This window comes from Neofelis nebulosa, chromosome 7, assembly GCF_028018385.1.
Source record: "Neofelis nebulosa isolate mNeoNeb1 chromosome 7, mNeoNeb1.pri, whole genome shotgun sequence".
NCBI classification, from domain to species: Eukaryota; Metazoa; Chordata; class Mammalia; order Carnivora; family Felidae; genus Neofelis; species Neofelis nebulosa.
Genome location: NC_080788.1, coordinates 114,071,747 through 114,092,895, shown reverse-complemented (window position 1 = coordinate 114,092,895; position 21,149 = coordinate 114,071,747). Strand labels below are relative to the sequence as shown.

The 21,149-nt window shown below is 35.3% G+C and overlaps 1 protein-coding gene across 15 annotated transcripts in view; it reads right to left on the bottom strand.

The window, feature by feature from the left end:
* GPHN (gephyrin) overlaps positions 1–21,149 on the bottom strand; it is a 633,256-nt gene that overhangs the window by 66,535 nt on the left and 545,572 nt on the right. For 8 of the 15 annotated variants that reach the window (XM_058739365.1, XM_058739372.1, XM_058739376.1 and 5 more), the window contains 4 exons: positions 15,512–15,567; positions 10,241–10,360; positions 8,412–8,470; positions 7,199–7,352 (listed from right to left, as the gene is read on the bottom strand). In XM_058739365.1, the coding sequence (XP_058595348.1) occupies positions 7,199–7,352; positions 8,412–8,470; positions 10,241–10,360; positions 15,512–15,567 (389 nt within the window). Of the gene's footprint in view, positions 1–7,198; positions 7,353–8,411; positions 8,471–10,225; positions 10,361–15,511; positions 15,568–21,149 lie in introns of all 15 variants that reach the window. The other 7 variants (XM_058739364.1, XM_058739368.1, XM_058739371.1 and 4 more) reach the window with 1 other exon arrangement.

Genomic DNA, 21,149 nt, shown 5'->3' with positions numbered 1-21,149 from the left:
GAGGGAGGGGGAAATGAGGAACTGTTGTTTAATGAGTACAGAATTTCAGATAGTTCTGGAGACTGGTTGAACAACAATATGAATGTATTTAACACTACTGAAATATACACTTAAAAATGATTAAGATTGTAAATTTTATGTTAGGTGTATTTTACCACAATTAAAGATGAAAAAAAAATTTAAATGTCACTGATGGCCTTGGCAAAAAGGGTTCCAGGAAATAGTGATGCCTTCAACAAAAAAAAGGCAAATCTGGAAGGAAGTATTCCACTCTTTATGGTGGTAGAAAGGGAAAGATGGTGAGTGAGATTAGGTAATAGTGGAACATCAGGTAGAAATATCCAAAGAAAGTTAAAAATGAAGGCTTGAATTTACAAAAAGAGGTCAGGATTGAGGCTATAGATATGGGAAATTACCTGCATGTATCCAAATGAGAGAAAAACTCTAAGGGAGAATTTAGAGAGTGGGAAGACACAGCTCCATTCAGCGAATGGGAGAAAGATAAGGAACAACAGAAGTAGTAGTCGGGGCATCAAACAGGATGGAATCACAGAATATAAGAGACAGTTTCAAAGTGGTAAGTGAAGAATGTCACTGATACTAAATAGTATAGATAGGTTAGGGAGGATAAATATCAGAGCAGGATTTGGAGATTAGGAGTTATTACTGTCTTCAGGAAATCAGTTTCTGTGCTAATGGGGCACTAAATAGATTTGGGATTTTTTTGTTTTGTTTGTTTTTGTTTTTATGTGGATAGTGAAGAAGAAAATGCAATGAGTGCAGATCTCTCTGCACAAACCTAGTAGTCAGTAGGAGGGGAACAATGCAGTAGTTCAAGGAGGCAATAGGGTGTTTAAGTACAGGTTTTCTTATGAGAGTGGTAATCACTGTATATTTGGATATAGAAGGAAGATGAGCCATTAAAGAGAAAGTAATCAAAGACATAGAAAAAAATAATTTAGAAAGTTATGAGGAAGGTGAGAAAGAATGAATTTAAAGGTAGAAGTAGAGGAATTGTTCTTAGAAAGAAATACCATTTCCTTTTAGATTGGAGGAAAGAAAGCTAAAGGAATGGGGAAAATTTTTAAAGAAAAGATGAGGGAGCCCTCATCTAGTTCAGTTTGACACATATTTCTTAGTTTCATTTTTCCATTAAAGACGCCAAGAGTGAGAAAGAAGGACTGTTACTGAGATATAAAGAGGGTACAGAATGTATGAGTGAACTATCCACAGGGGAATGTGCTAGGAAATCAAGAAGACCGTGACATCAGGATTACCAAGCAACTTTAAGTACCAGGTTGACATTAAGTGGCAGAAATTTGTTGTAGGCTGGGTAATCACAGTTCTATTAATTTTTTCAGTAATGTTTCTCTGCTTGGGAGCAAAAATGGAGACAGTAGAGGATAGAGTCAACCAGTTTAGGTATCAGCGTAGAAAGCAAAGGAACAGATTAAAGGAGTGAGGCTATCTGAAGATAGTGAGAGCAACTTTAAAGTGGTTAAGTCATAGTCTTTAATCTGGAGAGTAAGTACAGTATGGCTAGAAGACACTAATGACAGTAAAAACTACTTAACCTGATATGTTTCAGGGCTGCCATTAAAACCTGGAGATATGAAATTTGAGATTCCCGTGGGAAGCATTGTGGCATAGGGAAGAAAAAAAATCATTACAACCAGAAGGCTTAGTTGTAAAATCAACCTCTATCCTTACACAAAATAGATTATGTTGGGAAAATTGCTTTGTTTTTGAGCTTTAATTTTCTCTTACTTAAAATGAAGGATAATTATACTACCCTCATGATGTTGCTTTAATCATAAAGCACATAGTGGTACTGGTCACAGGAGATACTCAACTTCTTGTTCCTTCTCTTATTAGTGAAGTTAAATATACTTTTCTAACAGCAGCTGCTTGTGGAGGGCCCCAAAGAGTAGTATATGGAGATTTTACAGAGACTTTACATTTTAGAGAGCTTGTTTGTACAGGCATCTGTTTTTGATGGTGGCCAAGAAAATGATAAAAGATGGAATAGAATAAGCAAACACATAGTGGAGATGAATAGATTTAATTCTGTGTGTATGCACGTGCGCACGCGCGTGCGTGTGTGTGTTTGTGTGTATGTGATAGAGAGTGAGTGAGAGAGAAAGAGAGAGAGAGAAGGGATATTAAATGAATAAATGTAAGTTATGGAATATGATTGAAAATGACTGAAAGAGTACCCTTCAAACTCGAAGAGCCAGCACCTACTAAAGAAATAATTATTGCTTCTACTTGAGTAACTAGTTAACATGCATTCAGTCTTGACTTCCTGAACTAATTGGCAGTGGGCTGACTGATGTCCAGTGTAAAGGCCTTTAGGTCACCATCTATAGTTTTAAGGGGATCAGAATGTATTTGAGGAACAAAGAGATGATAGCATAAAGAGTCAACATTAGAAATAAAATTGGAAAGTATAAAAACAAAACAAAAGAAAAACAAAACTGGGCAGTATAAAGGTTGAGGAAAGAGAAGGAAGATATAGCTGTCTCCTAAGTGTAAAATTTGTATCTCCTATCTCCTATTTATATTCATTTCCTATGTGACTTTATTATCTAGTCTCATGATTTTAAATACTGTGTATATGCTGATAATTTCCAAATATGGTATCTTTAGCTTTAATCTTTCCCCTAAGCTCCAGACAGTACGTTCAACTGCCTACTCAATATTTCTACCAGGATTTCTAAAAAGTATCTCAAACTTAACTTGTCCAAAACAAAAGCCCTGATTTCTGCTGCCCAATCTTTCTCACATGGGTAAGTGATAACTATCTCTAGAAACGCTCAGGTCAAAACTTTGGAGTTTATCTTGACTCCTCACTTTCTCTTATATAGTTCTACTTTGAATTAATAGCAAAACCTGTTGGCTTAATCTTCAAAGTATTTGCTGGATCTGATTATTTCCTACCAAATATTTCCCCATTTCCTGGATATTACATATCTTTCTAACTAGTCTCCCTTTTCTATATGCCATGTGATGTTGATATCACAGTAAACATTTAAAAATTTAGGCAATGTTAGGTTTCATGTTATCTTTTCCTTCCTCAAAACTGACTATTTAGAATGAAATGGTCTTATTTCTGTTATCTTTCCAACCTCATCTCCTTTTACTTTACTCCTTTTCCTCTGTACTTCAGCCACATTGACCTCCTTGCTGTTCCTCAAACATGATGAGCATACACCCTACCTCAGAACTTTTCTGTCTGTTGTTCCCTCTGCTTGGAATTCAATTCCCCTTATGGCACACACCCTTAATACCTGCAGATTTCCACTCTAATTTTGCCTCATCAGTGAGACCTGATTACCCTATATAAAATAGAAGACTCTATCAGTCAGATCTGGAAAGAAAACCAAATCCTCTAGGTATTTCAAATGCAGGGGAGTGGGAGAAGAAAGGACTTAATACTAAGAATTGGGTACAAATGTGTTGGGAGGGTTGGAGAAACAAAAGGAAAAAAGTGTGTTTCCAAAGATTAGTAACTGCAGGAAGTCACCATTGTCTCTAGGGCTACTGGGGGAAAGTGATGTTACTGAAGGTTGAGGAGCTTATACTTCTGCTAACTTCCTTCCAACTTCTAATATTGTGTCAATACATCCCAAATGCAAAACCAATAGAGAGCCCGGGAAATTGGGTTTTCAGGCTTCTAGCCTTATTGTATAGGGGAGAGCATGAAAGGGCAGATGCAGGGTAGGTTTCAACAGATAATAGCTGGCATATACCTCTTCTACTACCAGTCTTTATCTACCATTCTTTATTTTTCTTTATAAAACCATTGACGACTACTTGTTCATTGACTATCCACCTCTACCCCACCTCCATTAGAATATAAATTTTGTAAGAACAGGGATTTGTCTTTCTTGTTTGCTGCTATATCCTGAGCAGTCAGAACAGTGCCTAGCATCAGTATGGTATAGTATACTAAATAGGGAGGGGTGGTGGAAATGGTTTGCCCCAGTGGAGAAGAATATTTTACCACTGACATTGTTTAGAATTGCCAGTGTATGGTGATAATAAAAAGCAGAACGACTTGTAGTTAGTTTCATTATTATTTTCTAATTTGCCACAGATAATGCATCCTCTTATGCGAGGGTAAAGAATTAACAAAACCTTTTTCCATCTCTAAGGACAAATTTGACCTTGGGTTAACTTTCTAGCTCTGTTCTCCTGGAAATTTGATACAGATGAAATGTCAGCTTGTTACCAGGCAGCAATTCTTATGGCAAAAATGGTCTCTGATTGGTAACATGCATATGGACTAGAAGGAACTATAAATGAATTATAAATCCCTAGTGGAAAGTAACATCTTTGGGCTTTTGTGAATGTGGTGACACTTGTATCTGGACATTTTCCTTGTAGGGACCCTGGTAGCTGCCTAAGACTGTTATAAGAAATACTGATTCCCATGCAGGATATGCTTCTATGTTGGTGGCTCCCATACTCTTTTAGTATAATTCTTGTCCCATTGTACCTGAGTGTCACTTGAAAAAAGAGAATAGCTCTTGGATGGCTGTGTAGATGATTAAGAGGACTAGTTTCACCAAAGATGAAAGTCTGGTGCAGCCTTGCTGGACAGAGTTTCCTGTTCAAAATGCTTTTAAATAAACTGGTTCATGATACAGCGTATTCACATCTTACATAAGTCTGATATTTAGTTAAGATAATCCCTGATGGGCATTCCAGCATGTAATAGATGCTTAATGAATATTTATTGAACAAGGCTGGAAGTGTATGCCATGATTACATAATTACTGGATGGTATTACCTAAATGTTAAAATACATAATTTGTTGAAACCACCAAATGTTTACATTGGCTGTTCTGTATTAGTTATAGTTCATAACTGTACCTCTTCAATTTTGAAATAATTCCCTTATCCAGAACAAACACATGTACTCGTAAAATACTGGGCAGGTTTTAAAGACAGACATCTTGTATGGCATTCTTTGGGTTGCCTCAGGCCACTGTTCCACTTACCTATATACCACACTGGATTAAAAAGTGGACATATATGAAGCCCCACATATCAGGGGAAGTTAGTACTTAAGAGGAGTGTGTACTGTGACTGATTAAATTATAGACTTGCCACATTAATAGACAAGTATAATTTCCTTTGGCCTATCTGAAAATTAATATTTTTTCCTATTATTTCTATCAAAGACCTCAAGCCTTTAGAAGAGATACTATACTTTATTCATCTTTTACCCCCAGTTTCCATTCTAGTGCCTGGTATAGAGGCAGTCAATAAACATATGTTGAAATAAATTATATAATCACAGAGAGTCACAAGAATGGCTAACCTTGGATGGAAATAGGGAAGGAATGTTAAGCTATATGGAACCAGAGATTTATGGAATTTAGATACATTAGTCCCTTGGAAAACCACAGTAAGTACAGCAGGCCAGAGAAAGTAGGGGAATGGAGTCATATAGTACCTATCAAAGCCTCTCCAAAGATAATCAAGCCTATGGAGGCAGGGAGCTGGGACTACAAATTCTTCCTTAGATTCCATGATGTAAGTATCATCTCTATTCTTACCCCATCACTTTTCTTTATCACTAGTAAATAGTTTTAATATAGAATGTGTGATAGTACTTTTTTTTTAAAGTACTACCAATGTATTCTGGGGGATAATTGAGAATGCTGTCCAGCCCTACAAAAACATTAGGAGGAATACAAGAAATATAGCTTAAACAAAGTTGCCTAATAACTAGTTACTTATGAATTTGCTCATTATCTTTAGCTTTCCCAACCCCCCTGAACTCACTGAGATACACAAAGCATATACATAAATCACAAATAAGAATAGTTCATTAAATAAGCCAGTTTAACAGAAATTTCTTTCTGATGCTAAACATAGGGTCAGTTAGTCCTAGGGATATTAAAAACATTACTATGTAGACCACTCAAAAAGAATGTTTGTTTTGGGGGATGCCTTGGTGGCTCAGTCAGTTAAGCGTCTGACTCTTGATTTTGGCTCAGGTCATGAACTCATGGTTCATAAGACTGAGCCCACATTTGGTTTCATGCTGACAGCGTGGAGCCTGCTTGGGATTCTCTCTCTCCCTCTGTCTGCCCCTCCGTCACTCACTCTCTCTCTCTCTCTCAAAATATAAATAAACTTAAAAAAAAAAAAGAATGTTTGTTTTGGGTCAATCAGTCATTTTAAGGAATGACCAGTGCAGCTATACAGGGTGTAGAATATGGATTCATCTCTCCATTAGCAAAACAAATATTCTATTCCTTTCTTTTGCCCTTTCCAAAAGAGCTATAAGGGTAATGGAAAGACCTTTGAAAAATATTCATTTTTAAGACTTTAAGAAATTAAAAACAATGGCACAAATAAATGGCTTATTTTCAGAACAAAATTAGGAGATTAAGAGAGAAAAAGGAAATCCTGTTAATCTTTTTAAAAATAATAAGGTGTAAAGTCGAAATAAATCTCTGTAGTTTTTGATTCTGCTCTTAGGCTTTGAATTACCAGCACACCCATTTTTCAATATTCCCAGTTTCATTAGATCCTCCAACTGAATTTTTGTATAACCTAAGCAAAACATGGAAGAGGCAATTTTTCAAGAGTTCTCAGAGAAAGACTGACTAAATTCCCCATCCTGAATCAGGGCTGAAATGACACTTGACATATTCTGAGAAGCAGGCCACTAGAGAAGCTATCTTTAGAAAAAAAGAAAGAAAGGTTATCAAATCTTTCCTGGCGATTAAGAATCACATGGAACTTCCAGCAAGAAGGGCTAACCACTGTGTTCCAATTCATTGATTATTTCCCACACAGAAGTGGCCCATCATCTCGGCAGGTGGGTGGGCACAATGCATTGTCCTAACAGACTGGGCACTAAATGTGCACAGTTGAGTATCTATAGCTAGCAGTCAAAATTCTTTGTTTATATATACTGAATGTGTGGAAAAGCCATTGGTTGTAACATTTCATTCTAATAATGGAAGGGAGCATTTCTCAATATGTAATTTCTACTCCTCCTCTTTCTTCTGTACTTGAATTATTCTGAAGCTAATTTATTTCCCTGTAATGTAGGAATGTGGTAAAATCTATAATCCACAATGTTCTATTTACAACGAAGAGTTCAAAAATACTTCTATCTGAAGGCCCAATTACCCTCTCATCCCCCCCCCCCTTTTTTTTTTTTTTTTTTTACCTCATTCCCTGTTGACATGACTGCAACAACTGGAAACTTATTAACTTCAACCTCTGTGACGCCTACAGTTGCCAGAAGACCAATCTCTGAGGGGCCCATATGGGTTCCTTTGGCCAAAACGCATTCCCCTCTTTTAATGTCATGGCCGATGGGTCTGAAAGTCAAAGCAGAACCATAAGCAATATGACTAAGAATAGTATTTTTTCAACTAACTTTAGTGTCAGAGAAGGAGGACACACTCAAGAGGAGAAAAAAGTCAAGAGATGAGGCAGGAACAGAACAATAAAATAAAAGATTCTAAAAACTCAAGGCTTTTTAAATAAAAAACTTAAATCACGCAATAGAAGAGAGAAATAGGATTTCTATCTATTACTGCTAAACAGTGTTACTTCACTTTCGAAAACTGTTTTACAAATTACTTTGTACCACATTACAGCCAAAAATGCCAACTGAAAACTTTCTTTGATGTAAGGTAAGAATTTATATGAAAATATCTAGTGGCATTAATGATAAGAGTCCATATCTTGTTAGCTTTGAGGTGAGGAGAATAACACTAATGAGGTTACCACAGAGATAATTTCTATTCGGACAATTTAGGCTGACCCAGGTCTGTGGCTGCAGAAGTCCATTCAACTTGGCTTCCTGCCAGAGGGATGTGAGAATTGTCGCTTTGTTATGAAGACATTTGAGCAAATTAGTATTGACAGGATCAGGGCAAACATATTCCAAAATAAGAAAAATAATTTAAAGTATATGCACTATTTATGGTAAGACAGTAATCTCCTCTTTGTATATAAAGAGTAGCAGATTATTATTATTGATAGTCAGTAGAGGAGGGACTACCATCTAACTGCATAAAAACTCAGCTCTGGGATTACCTGTGTTGATACCAAATTCTGGATTGTCTAGGGGTACAGTTGGGTGACTCTGGATTATCTGGAAGTAGGATTAACTGTGGATTAAGTGGGCTCATGACTTTACTTTGTTCACATGTTGTTTTGACTATTTCATTTGCCTTTACCACATTTATGAAAAAGCAGGCAGAGCAGACATGAGATGTAGAATTAAGAAAATTCATTTTACTACTTGTTAAAATCCCTGAATGCTAATGGCTAATTAACTGAACTGTGGGTTTATAACAGCCATGCTCTCTCAAGTTCATGATCATGTAGAAACAAAAGTGGGCTACGCATTCTATATGTTATGAACTTACCTGATATCTTGGCCTGGCCGAGCTTGCACCAGAATTCGTACTTCAAGTTCCTCAGTGCCCTATAATGAGAACAAGTCATGTAATTTCAAACAGAACGATCTAACAGAATTTCTGGTCAACAGAATTTAGCTACTCAGATGCTTTTATCATCAGATAGGTCCAGGATACATACAAAGATAAAGAAATGGAGAACTATTTGCTAAACATTTGAACATGATAAATGTCTACCACAGGGTCCTAAAAAATTAGGTTTGATGCCAAGATATAAAGGCTTTTTTTTCATAATTTTCATGCTTTTAAAAAACGTATCAATTAAAATATTGGATCTTACATTGTAAGCAGCATTCTCAAGGGAGAACAAAAGACATACCTATATGGCTACCCTAATAGATACAGTGAATATGTGTGGAAATAACCTGTTTCTTCTGTTCCCATAAATCATGGGTTCAATACTATGCCAAGTTTTCCAAATAACTGGAGAAATTTCAGTGAAGGGCTTACAGTTTGCCTGGCAGTAGGTTTCTGTAAATTAATGGTGATCATTAATTTTACATTTTGGGGCTGTGAATAATATTGTGATACTGGAATTGTGTCTTGTCATGTGGCAGAGTTTGTGGATATGTATGGTCTGGATTTCAATGCTCTGCTGGCTTCCCTGATGCCAATAAATCTGTTGGACAGTTTTAATAGCAAGCAATGTGATCTGTATGCCAAGAGTTGAATTTTATAAGCCTTTCATGTGGGAAAGTGATTAAAAAGAAAATCACAGATCAAGAAAAGTGTTTGTCTCTCAGCATGCCCAAATTTTTCTATATGCCCAGCCCAGAAGAATACTATTTATTTTTAGCTCTACCTTTTAAGATATAAAATATCTTAAACTTCTTCAAAAAACAAGATAGCCAATCATTAAAACCTCAGTTGAAACTATTCTTTTATTAGTGGCTGATCCTCTGGTTCTAATAATTGCCACTAGTTTCAGTGAGATGAAGGCCTGCTTAGACCAAAAAAAAAAAAAAAAAAAAAAAAAAATCCCAGGGTCCTTTATTGTAGGCAAAAGAGGGGGCACTGACATATATTTAATATTTTCAGCTATCATTTGATGACAAAGAGTTTCCTGAATTACAGAAAACCATAGTTGATGGGTTATTAGGTTCAAATGGTTGGCTTAGTGTAATATTCAAGAATTTCTCTGTTAAATTCTTTTTCATTAAATTCTCCTTCACACTTTATCAGAAGCTAGTCTTGTTTTTCCAGAAGCTAGTCTTGTTTTTTTTAAATGTTTATTTATTTTGAGAGACAGAGAGAGAGAGAGAGAGAGAGAGAACGTAAGCAGGGGAGGGGCAAAGAGAGACAGGGAGAGAGAATCCAAGAATCTGACAGCACAGAGCCTGATGTGGGGCTCAATCTCACCAACCATGAGACCATGACCTGAGCTGATACGAAGAGTTGGACACTTAACCAACTGAGCCACCCAGGTGCCCCAAAGCTAATCTTGATGAGCAAATTTCTCAGCTATAAGGTATGTCAACAGTTAGTATCTCTGCTCTTCTATCTTGAGGTAGTTTCTTTCCTTGTTTGCATGTGAAATTTCTTGGATCAAATGTGGTTCAAATTCTGTTATAATCATGGTAATGATCTTAAAAACATTTCCTGTAACAAAAGCTTTTCAAATCTAAGGCAATTTCTATTTACTGGAGATCTATACACTACAATGTAAGATCCTAACATTACCAAAAAAGCCTGGATTAATCTTATAAACACTGCAGAAAATGGGCATGATTTATAATGTTGCCATAGGAACAGAGCCGTAAGACCTGGTGATGACGTACATCATCGGATTCCCTGATTAGTTCGGTATCTTCTACTTGTACTACTGCATCAGCACCGCAGGGGATTGGAGCACCTGTTGTAACCCGCATGACTTGTCCTGGCATTACTGTCTGAGTCGGCTGGAAATACAAACATGTAAGAAAGAATGGATTGCTGTTGCAAAGCAAAAGTCTGCAGGAGATGTAATATTTTTAGAAACAAATCATAAAAGGAAAATCTTATACTCTTACTCATTTTGATCCCATGTAACAAAAACTACCCACAAACAGGTACGTTTACACCAAACAGGATTTAACTTGATTTAAGGTAGTGGCCATTAGATGTCTTTCTTGATGTCCTGTTTTCCTTTTGAAGAACTGCCACTTACATTTGCCAGTATTGTGTCTAACTTAAGTAATGTGAATTTTCTTAATACTTGTACGTAAGTGATTTGAGTGTCTATAAGAAAAAAAAATGCCATGTGATGTGATTTTATGAAAGACAATTATGAAAAACTAGCATGTTGGTCATTTACTGAAGTTCTGATATTTAAGAAATAATATTTAGTTATTAACTAAACTTTTTGATTTAATAAAGGCAAGCCAGAAAAATCATTTCAATTATTTCTCTTGAAAATAGTTCTAAACCATATTAGTTCACCTTTTAATAGTAAAAGTCTAGGAAATGTAATTAAGTAATTCAAAAATGGTTTCACTGTCTGTAATGATTTGGGTTAAACATTATATCCAAGATTTTCATTGTTTGAACTATCATATAGAAGGTACAAGAGACTGATTGCAGAACTTGCCCTGCAAACTTCTCTCAGCATAGAGCAAAGCATATTTTTATAAGATCCATTTGATAGGTTTGATTTAGCCCCAGAAGAGTCACTTGTCATAAACCATGACTTAGGTCACAGTTGGGAAAAGGAATGCTTCAAATTTCCCCTAAAAGAAAATTCTGACATGATGTTAACTTCTCAATAAGAAAGAGATTTTTCTAAAGATATCTGTTTCATAAACACTTAAAATCTTAGGTCACAACAATGTGAATATTCTGAACACTACTGAACTGTACACTTAAAAGTGGTTACAATGGTACATTTTATGTTATACATATTTCTAACACATTTCTATACATATTTTCTACCACATTAAAAAAAAATTAGGGAATGGTTAAGGGAAAATATCCCTCTACTGGATGTACAAAGTAAAACCAGAAATTTACTTATTAGAACAGTCTTAAAAATCTTTCAAGAATATTATTGCTGCAAACAATACCACCAATAGCTAAAATTATTAAACCTTTCAATCTATGCAAAGTACAGTGTTAAGTGCATTATTACATTCTAGAATATAAATCCTACAAAGACAGGGATTTATTTTTTGTTTGCCTCTCTGATTACATCATCCTTCTTGATCTTGTGCAATGGCCCAGAAGGCTGACCTCTATGGACTATTTCAACCAGGTTCTCATCACTCTCGCTTCTGGGCTGCAGTTTGGTGATGGCTATATTGTCTTTACTATTGACGGCTACAGCTTCTAGTGGGTGGCCCTATCCCGTAGCTATCAATCTCCCTTGATCCAGGCACCACTCTTTCTCTTTGCCCCTTCAGACTTAGGGGTGGTTGGTAATGGAGTGTCACTGTTGTAGCACCCAGGTGCTTAACATTCCTTTGTTTCCTTTAACTTCTATTTCTTGGGTATAGTCCCATTAATCACCCATTTTACACAAATATTTACTGCTCTATCATACCAAACCCTAGAAAGTGTCTAGCACAAAGTTGGTTATGAATAAATATTTCTAGAATGAATGAATGAAGTCCGTATGATCTCAGTAGCTGACAACTACATGAAGTATTCCATCCTTCTTGGCTTATAACTCCAGTGTTCTCTGTGCTTTTCTCCTATATTCTATATTATTTCCCATATTCAATAAATTCAATATTATTTATTGTCTGGGACATCTCTTAATCTACTACATATGACCATTTTGCAGTGCAAATGATTTTTGATTAAAAGCATTAAAGTTTTGATATGACATATACTAATGCTAAAACTATCTTAAAAGCCTGGGGAACAAAGATATTTAATACAGGCCTAACCAGGTCTTCCTTTTGCTGAAAGTGCCTTTTTGGTGAAGGTAGAAAGTGAATCCTAAAGTGAGTTTCAGGGCAGTTGCTTCTTAGGCTGTAATGTGTTAGCATGAATCCCTGCCTTAATTTATTCAGGCTCAATGTACCATATTCTGTAAATTTACTTTAAGTTTTATTGTGATTGTAACTGTAATTTTCTCTACTTCTTGGCTTAAACCAAGAAGCCACCTCTTAAGAGGTGTTTTTGGGTGGTTATTAAATAAAAAATTTGGCTCCTCTCTAAGATTAGTGAAGACTTCCTACCAGCTCACTTATATGAGATCCAATGTAAAAGATATTATTGGGTATATAAATATTTTTATATAACCACCTTGAGTAGACATACAAAACTCAATTGAATGTAATTGGTTGAAAAACTCCAGGAATATGTGAAGTACTTCCTTTAGATTAACAATTCTTTAAGAGTAACTTGCTCTTTATTTGTATTGGTATGTCTTATGTTTTATACAAAGTAAAAATGTTAAAACCCCAATTTTTCCTTAATGGAGGTATTGAGTTTTTTGAGATTTGCCCAATGACAGCACTTCATAATCATGTAATATTTTCTTTGAAAGTGTCTAATGCTAATCAGTAGCACCAAAACAAACTATAAGTTTGATTTAAGGTCAAGTATTTTGGTACACCAAGAAAGAATTTTGTAAATCACTGTCTCTTTGTATGCAATGGCACCCAATTCTCAAGTGTACGTACTTTCAAAAAGTGAGTAATTTGGCTCTTATAAGATCTCTGAGATTGCTACAAAGTTTGTATAACACCTTAGTTATAGATAAAGGACATCACAGGTAATTTGAAGAAAAACCTCACTTTCTCATAGTTTTCATCTTTTTTCCCATCAACCTTACAAGAAGTTAGCAACTTTTAAGTATCATGACTTTTCTTGTGTTCCTAGTTCTCTAGTACCAGTTGGAAGTCTTAACTAGTAAATAAAGTTTAAGATGTCCGCAAGACCCTTATTAATCTGTTACCTATGTATTTATTACCTATGTATTTATACTAGGCTGTGACTACCACAAACTATTTGTAGCTCCCTAAGCACTCCATGCAATTTTTAAAAATACCTCTGTGTCTTGATTTATACTATTCTCTTGGCCTGGAATGTCCTTTTCTCATTTCCGTTTTTGAAAAACTCTCTTAGGTCCAGCTCCAATGTTATTTTCTTAATCCTCCTAGGATGAAATGCTCAACCTCTCTATTATGCTCCACAGTACATGACTGATAGCATTAGTTTAGCACTTAACATATTATATTGTATTTAATTTATATTCTGTTTCCTCCCTGGATGTAAACTCCTTAAGAGTAGCAATCATATCTTAATCTACCTCATATACCTAGAACCTAACACAGTGCTTGGTATACATAGTAGGTATGTTTGATAAATGTTGAATAGACTCAATTGAAGATCAGAGACCTAGAATAATTGGTACTTTGTGCCTTTGTTATAAAAGTGGATGCTTTAGACACCCAACACTGAATAAAATATATATCGAAGTCAAATTCTGAGGTCACAATAACAGTCATTTATAAAAAAGGGATCCAGGCCTAGCTGTTCTTTTTGCCAGGAAAACAGTCATGGGGACTGAAACCAGCCTGTGTACAGCTTCTAATCACTATAGTGCCAGGCTTGGCTTCAGAGATCTGTACACATTTCTCCTCAATGCTTGAATGTAGGGATGAGGAGGCTAGGGTCATCACCACTGGTACCATCCTTCTATATATTTCCTCAATTTCTCCCTATTTTCAGTACATATGGGAGCACATAATAGGCAAAGGAAGAAAAGGCATGAAACATAGCTTTTGTCCAAACTGCCATATTCACTCATTCATTCATTCATTCATTCATTCATCATTCATTTTCTCCTTTATTTTTTTATATAGTCCTTATAACTGCTTGGTAGTAGTAGAGGAAAAAAGTACATTGGTCTTCTTCTGGTTCTATTTAATAAGGTAGGAACTCTTTTAACCAACCTCAGAAACTCACTAGATTAACATATGCTCTCTATTTCCTCTTAAACATAATGATGCTTACAGCACTATTTAAGTTTGAGGCTGTTCGACTCTTGTATAATTGTAAACTACTGCTTTACAGTTCAAATGAGTTTCTTTCCATACTTGTTTGTGCCAGTTTGTGGCTACTAGTAGTTGCTACTGAAATATGCAGTTTAATTAAATATTATGCAAATCAATGATATATGAGTGTGAAAAGAGTTTTTTCCTATAAAAATTAAGTTAAACCTCTGTTAAAACTCAACTAAAAATTTTTGCTTAAAAACAACTGTCAGATTAGGTGTGGGTGAAGTAGCTTTTAAAAATTGTAAAAATATAATAAAAACCTAAAAGGATTCTATACTTAGATAATTTGCAAATGTCCTTGAATTTTTTCCCATTTTAAAGATCAAAACTGGAAATCACATAGAGTACTTTGGGGTGTGATTTATGTAAGAAAGACCAGAGAGAAATTCAAATAGCAGATACTTATTACAAGAAAAGTCTTGGCTTTCCATCAAATTATTGACAAGTAAATGTTCATTTATTTCAGTTAAATTTTTGTTTATTTAAAAATATACAATCATTTTCCACTTATTTCCAATTAAATGGTCAATTACTGGTCTCAGAAGCATTAAATAGAGGACTTCTATTGTAATTCATTATGACCCATTAGTGCTTCCTTTTCTTAAAAGACATACATGTATACCTGTACACTGGCTAGCTCCCTAATGAGAAAAACTAATTTAAATGATTAGGTAGAGAGGTTAAATAATTTGCTGCTTCTAATTTTCCTTGTTGGTAACACAAGTTGGAGAAAAGTCTAAGAAGATCACCTAGAAACTGTAGTTCTATTCACAACATTAATGTTTATACAGGAAGAATTATCCAATCACAGGACTGGAAAATGTGGGGCATGTCGGTGAAACATACCAACAATATATATTATTAGACACAGAGTAATAGACGCAGATTCTTTCAGTTAAAAAATAATTCTTTTGTCTCTTTCTCATGGGAACCATCCTTTAACTTCTTTGATAACCTGTCTAATCCACATCTAAGATTTCCATTACAATGATGGTAGCTTAAAATTCGATGCTAAAAGTCCATGAAACTGAAATCTTCAGGGCTTTTCAGACCTGTGAATCTCACCTGTTCACCAGCTTGGGATTCCCCAATGATGAAACGATCTCCTGGGCCATCGGCAGCTGTTAGGTGAACAGAACCAAGAACAAACATCAAAATTGTCCTAAAGCAAGGAATAAGGGCCTAGTGTTGGAATTCTAAAATTTGACTCAAATGATCAGATAAGGCTTCAGGAAAGTATAATATTTTTCTGATCTCCTAGACCAGACAATATCTTTGTTACTACTGGTTTGATCTTTGGTATCCACCACTCACAAGTACCAGTAGAAGTGATCCTAATCATGTCCTTTCTTGATGTCATGGGAGATGGTCACCCTGTTGCTCCATAATTTCCATACTTGTGCTTTTTGAATAGAACTATTTCTTCTAGCCTATCCTCCTAAATAAATACCACCTTTTCTATAGGTGTGTATGTGTGATGTATGTGTACATTAGTGGATACACCTATCTATACAGATATATTACTATTTACATTCCTATTTCTCCATTTTCTAAAAATTTTAAACTATTTCTTATTTTCTTATTTATCACTTGGTCTGATTTTCATAGTAATCCAGCCAAGTAGAAAGAACATATATTCTTTTTTTTCATCTAACATTTGAAGGAAATGAGTCACAGAATGAAGAGACTTAGGTTGAACAAGTTTTGGTTAGTGGTAGAGCCAGGACTAAATCACAGTCCCTTAATTTCCAATATAGTATTTTTTTTAAAGTTTATTTATTTATTTTGAGAAAGAGACAGAGAGAGAGAGAGAGAGAGAGAGAGAGAGAGAGAGAGAGAGAGAACACACATGGGAGGGGCAGAGAGAGTGAGAGGGAGAGACAGAATCCCTAGCAAGGTCTGCTCTGTCAGCATGGGGCCTGATGCAGGGCTTGCACTCACAAACCATGAGATCATGACCTGAGCTGAAACCAAGAGTCAGATGCTTAACTGACTGGGCCACCCAGGCACCTCACAGTTTTTTTTTATAATGTGCCAAAATGCTATTTCTAAATCATGATATATAGGCAGTTCTGCATTACATTTGCTAACACACAGAAAAGTTAACACTTTCTATATGAATATTTTAATTATATTTGCAATCATGCTAATAATAAAAAGTATTTCTTTTAAAAAGGACATATGAAATTCACTTTTTTTTATGTGACTACAAAGTGGTATTTTTCTAAAGGCTTATATATAATACTGTTTATAATGAATCACTTTTTTTTTTTTTTGGCATGGCTTTGGTTAACCTGATGTAGAGAGGAACAAGAACTAACTTTTTCTTAATGTAGTAGATGTTGTATCTTGTGCTTTATAGACTATCTTAGTTAATAAACTCTTGGCTTTCTTGTGCTTTTTAGAATCCTATTGTATTTTCAGTGTTCATTTGAAAAACATGAACAGCTTTTCTGCAATGCTATTCTTATACTGCTTTTGTGTTTAAAATTTTTTTTAAATGAACAATTTAAAATAGACATAAAACAGACATAGAATCATTGCTTCCACAATTATCATTTTAGCAATATTATTTCATCTATCCCCTAATTTATTTTTACAGTATCTTAAAGTGAATTTTGATTTTCTTATTGAAGAAAATTAAAAAGTCAATTATCTTTCAGAATTCCACACTAACTACATCTCAAGGGTGAATAAATTTATTTTAAAGTATTTTTCTACTAGAGATATTCCTAGCTTGCAACCTATCATAAGCAACCTAGACATTTTCTCTTCTCCCCTCTTTTACAAGGGGAAGTTAATGGTGTTTTAGAGTAAAACAAAGCTGCATCTGAATCCTAGTTCTGCCTATTATTAGCCTCAGGACTTTCAGCAAATTATTAAGCCTTTCTCTAAACTTCAGTTTTCTTGTTGAAAACATCGGGATAATCATACTTTAAAAATAATATATTTTAAAGCCATTTATTCCTTTCATTCATTCATTGAATTACTACTGAGTATATTCTATGCCCTAAGTGTCATATTAGGTGGTGGAACAGAATGGAGTAAAACCAGACATGGCTTCTATTCTAATGGAATGCCAATTTACGGCAATGTTCAAATCAAATGTGGAGGTGGGCTGTAAAATAAACTTGTAAATAATCTTTTTGATGTTTTTTTTTTTTTTGAGAGAGAGAGAAAGCATAAGCTGGAGTGGGGCAGAGAGAGGGGGAGACAGGAACTGAAGCAGGTTCTGCGCTGAGAGCATAGAGCCTAATGTGGGGCTCGAACTCACAAGCTGTTAGATCATGACCTGAGCTGAAGTCAGAAGCTTAGCTGACTGAGCCATCCAGGTGCCCGCATTTGTAAATAATTTTAAAAATCAGAATGAATAGAAATATACTTCATTGCACATGGTAAGATGAATCATACTGTTTCATGAAACATAATTTTGTTTATATATGTGTGCATATGTACATTTATATGCATTGTATGTTACATATGTTATATATTTGTGCATAATGTATTTAATATGTGTCTTTCTATGGGTGTAGTTAAACCACTGATGTAATGGAGGAGACAGATACTAATCAGATAGTCACATTAATAAATGTATAAATGCAAATTAAGAAAATCATTCTAAAGGAAAGGAACATGGTTTTATGAGAGCATGCAATGAAAGTGAACTATACGAGAGAGTCAGGGAAAGCCACCCTGATAAAAGGATTTCTGGTGTGAATATGAAGGATGAGTGAAAGGTAAGTAGGCAGAAGGGGTGTGTGTGTGTGTGTGTGTGTGTGAAGGGGAGGGGGAAATGAGTGGAAATGCTCCATCTAAAGATCTTTACCTGTGTGCAAAGGTCTCTGGTTCATACCCTCCTTAGATCTTACACTCTAGCCACTCTCAATTTCTAGAATTGTAGCTCCCTGAGAGTACCAAGATGACTCCTGCTTTAACTCCATTAATACATGCTACTTCCATTGCTTGGACTGTCCTTTTCCTACCTGTGCTTTCTGATTAAAGACTTCTTAGTCTTTAAGACTCAGCTCAAGTGTCACCTTCTCTATGAAATCATATTTGACTCCTCTTCCTTCAAGAGTCAGCTACTTTCTCTTTTGTTTCCCCAGTGTATTCCCTAAATAACTCTAATTTATGGCTTCCTAATTATTTGCAGTTATTTGCTTATTTGTCTCAGGGGAATCCCTAGCACTTGCTGCATAATAGGTATTCAATAAATTTTCAATATGTGAAGTACTAAAAATGTCCAATAAATGAACGAGTATGGATTCTAAAAATCTTTTTAGAAAGATGCATGCATAAATGAACAAATAAATAATATTTTTCAACACAAAATGCTGTATTTTGGGGGCACCTGGGTGGCTCAGTTGGCATGTGCACTCTCTCTCAAAAAAAAAAAATCCAAAATTCTGTATTTTGGATGCCTTCCATTTTCTGCTGGTCCATTTTTACAGTTTTCAAATGTGAGTCAATGTTCACCATCTATTTAGAATGTTTAAAAAGACTGCTTTGCTTAATTTTATATAATAACTTAGATTATGTTGCTATTCTGTCTAGCATAGTGCCTAGCTCATCATTGATTTTCAATAAATATTTGTTAAAATAATAAAGAAATGAATTTGGCATTTCCATAATACTTAGGGGGAAAGTTTGTAAACTGACTTGTATATATTAGAATTATGTTTTCAAAATTTTCTTGAATAATTTCATAAATGTGTATACTTTATTTCTTCAGTGAGATTATGAGCTTCTAAGAGACAGGGATCACTTCTTTTATTTTTTTGAAACCCTCTGCTCTTCAACTTTCTTCCTGTCTTCTGTTCCTCCACATGTGCAAATACACCTACACTGAAAATGCCTTATATCAATGTTGTACACAAATGCTCCAAATAAATGTCACTGAATAATGAGCCTGCAATAGAGTGTTAAGAAGGCCAACAACTGAAAGAGCCTTTAAATGATTCTAAGCTGCAGGAAAGGTGCACTGACTGTGCAGAGAATACGTGCTCACTTAAACTATGTTCTTCACCTTGCCCTGAAAATTTCTATCTGGGAAACATGTCTCTATATTGCTAGCTAAAGAAGACTCAGTCAAACCACATTATAGAAGGTTCTTGGTGGCAAGAGAGCAGTTGCTTTTATTATTTCTTTTATAAGAGTGCTTCTCAACCCTTCAAGTGTGCACAAATCACGTGCAGATCTTGTTAGAATACAGATTTCCGATTTAGTAGGTCTGGGACAGGGCTTGAGGTTCTACATTTCTAACAAGCTGATGCGATTAGTGCTTATTCCTGAACTACCTTTTTGAGGAGCAGGGCACTCTAAGACTGAACTGAATATAGACAAATTCAGACTTAGAGAAAATGTAAGGAATAAAAACTAGTGAAGTACAACAGAAATCCTGATTTTATATTATCATGAAGGCTCACTATTTCTTATAAAGACAAAAATAATGATTGATCTAACTTGCTGATATTTATTTCAAAATATCTATTAAAGAGACAGGTGAAAAAAGGTGCCATTTTCAAGATGAATTCTATAAGCTTGGGTGGGAAGGAGCAGAAGTGGAGGTCTGCTGGCATGTGATCCTAAAGCTTGTAACTAAGTAAGCAAGCCACAATATGCCATTAGCAAAACATGCATGGATTCCAAGGATTTCTGGAGAGGCTTAGAACTCCGCCCCTCTATATTCAGACTTTTCTGTTAGTAAGTTATTTTTCTTTTTTGTAACTGTAGAATTTAATTTGAAGGAAGTGATAAAAGTAATAAAAATCAAATCCTAAAAGCAAATGTATTATACAACTGATTCATAATACTTCAGTGCTAGATCCTGACGTTGTTTCCACTTCCACCTTCCTTTTTAAATTTTTTTTTTACATTTATTTATTTTTGAGACAGAGAGAGACAGAGTATGAACGGGGGAGGGGCAGAGAGAGAGGGAGACACAGAATCGGAAGCAGACTCCAGGCTCTGAGCCATCAGCCCAGAGTCTGACACGGGGCTCGAACTCACGGACCCCGAGATCGTGACCTGAGCTGAAGTCGGACGCTCAACAGATTGAGCCACCCAGGTGCCCCACCACCTTCCTTTTTTAATGTCCAGAAAACACTTTTAGTCTTCTTCACCTGTTTATTTGAAGATTTTCAATGATATCATTTAAAAATGGATACCATTAGTTAACTATTCATTGTGGCAATGTATAGAATATGATCTTCCCGAGCCATCTGCTATAGAACAATCCTTCATTTTCATTTTCCAGCCATATGTGAACTCTCTTTAAGCCTCTTGAAACACTTTATAGCTATTCATTAGTTTTCAATAATAAAGAGTTTCAACCTTTTCATGTTAGGGCTGAATAAACTGAGGCTATAGAGATAGCATATGTTCAGAGGTCCTAGGAAATATCGTTGACAGACAAATAAGGCAGAGGGATTAAGAAACTGATTATGGAACCACACTAAGACTGGATGATAGGCAACAGGATAATAGCATTTATGTATATACTAAAATTAAGATTATAGAAAGTGCTGGGGGGCAAGGGAAGGTGACAAGACTAGCACAGCAAGATTAATACTTTTTGCAATCATACTGAAGGATTAAATCAAGTGAGTTGTTTGGAATTTTAAATCTGTGGCTTTTTCTTAGGGAAAGCAGGAAGTTAAGGGTAGGACAGGTGAGTGAGAAAAGATTTTATATTCTTTACCAT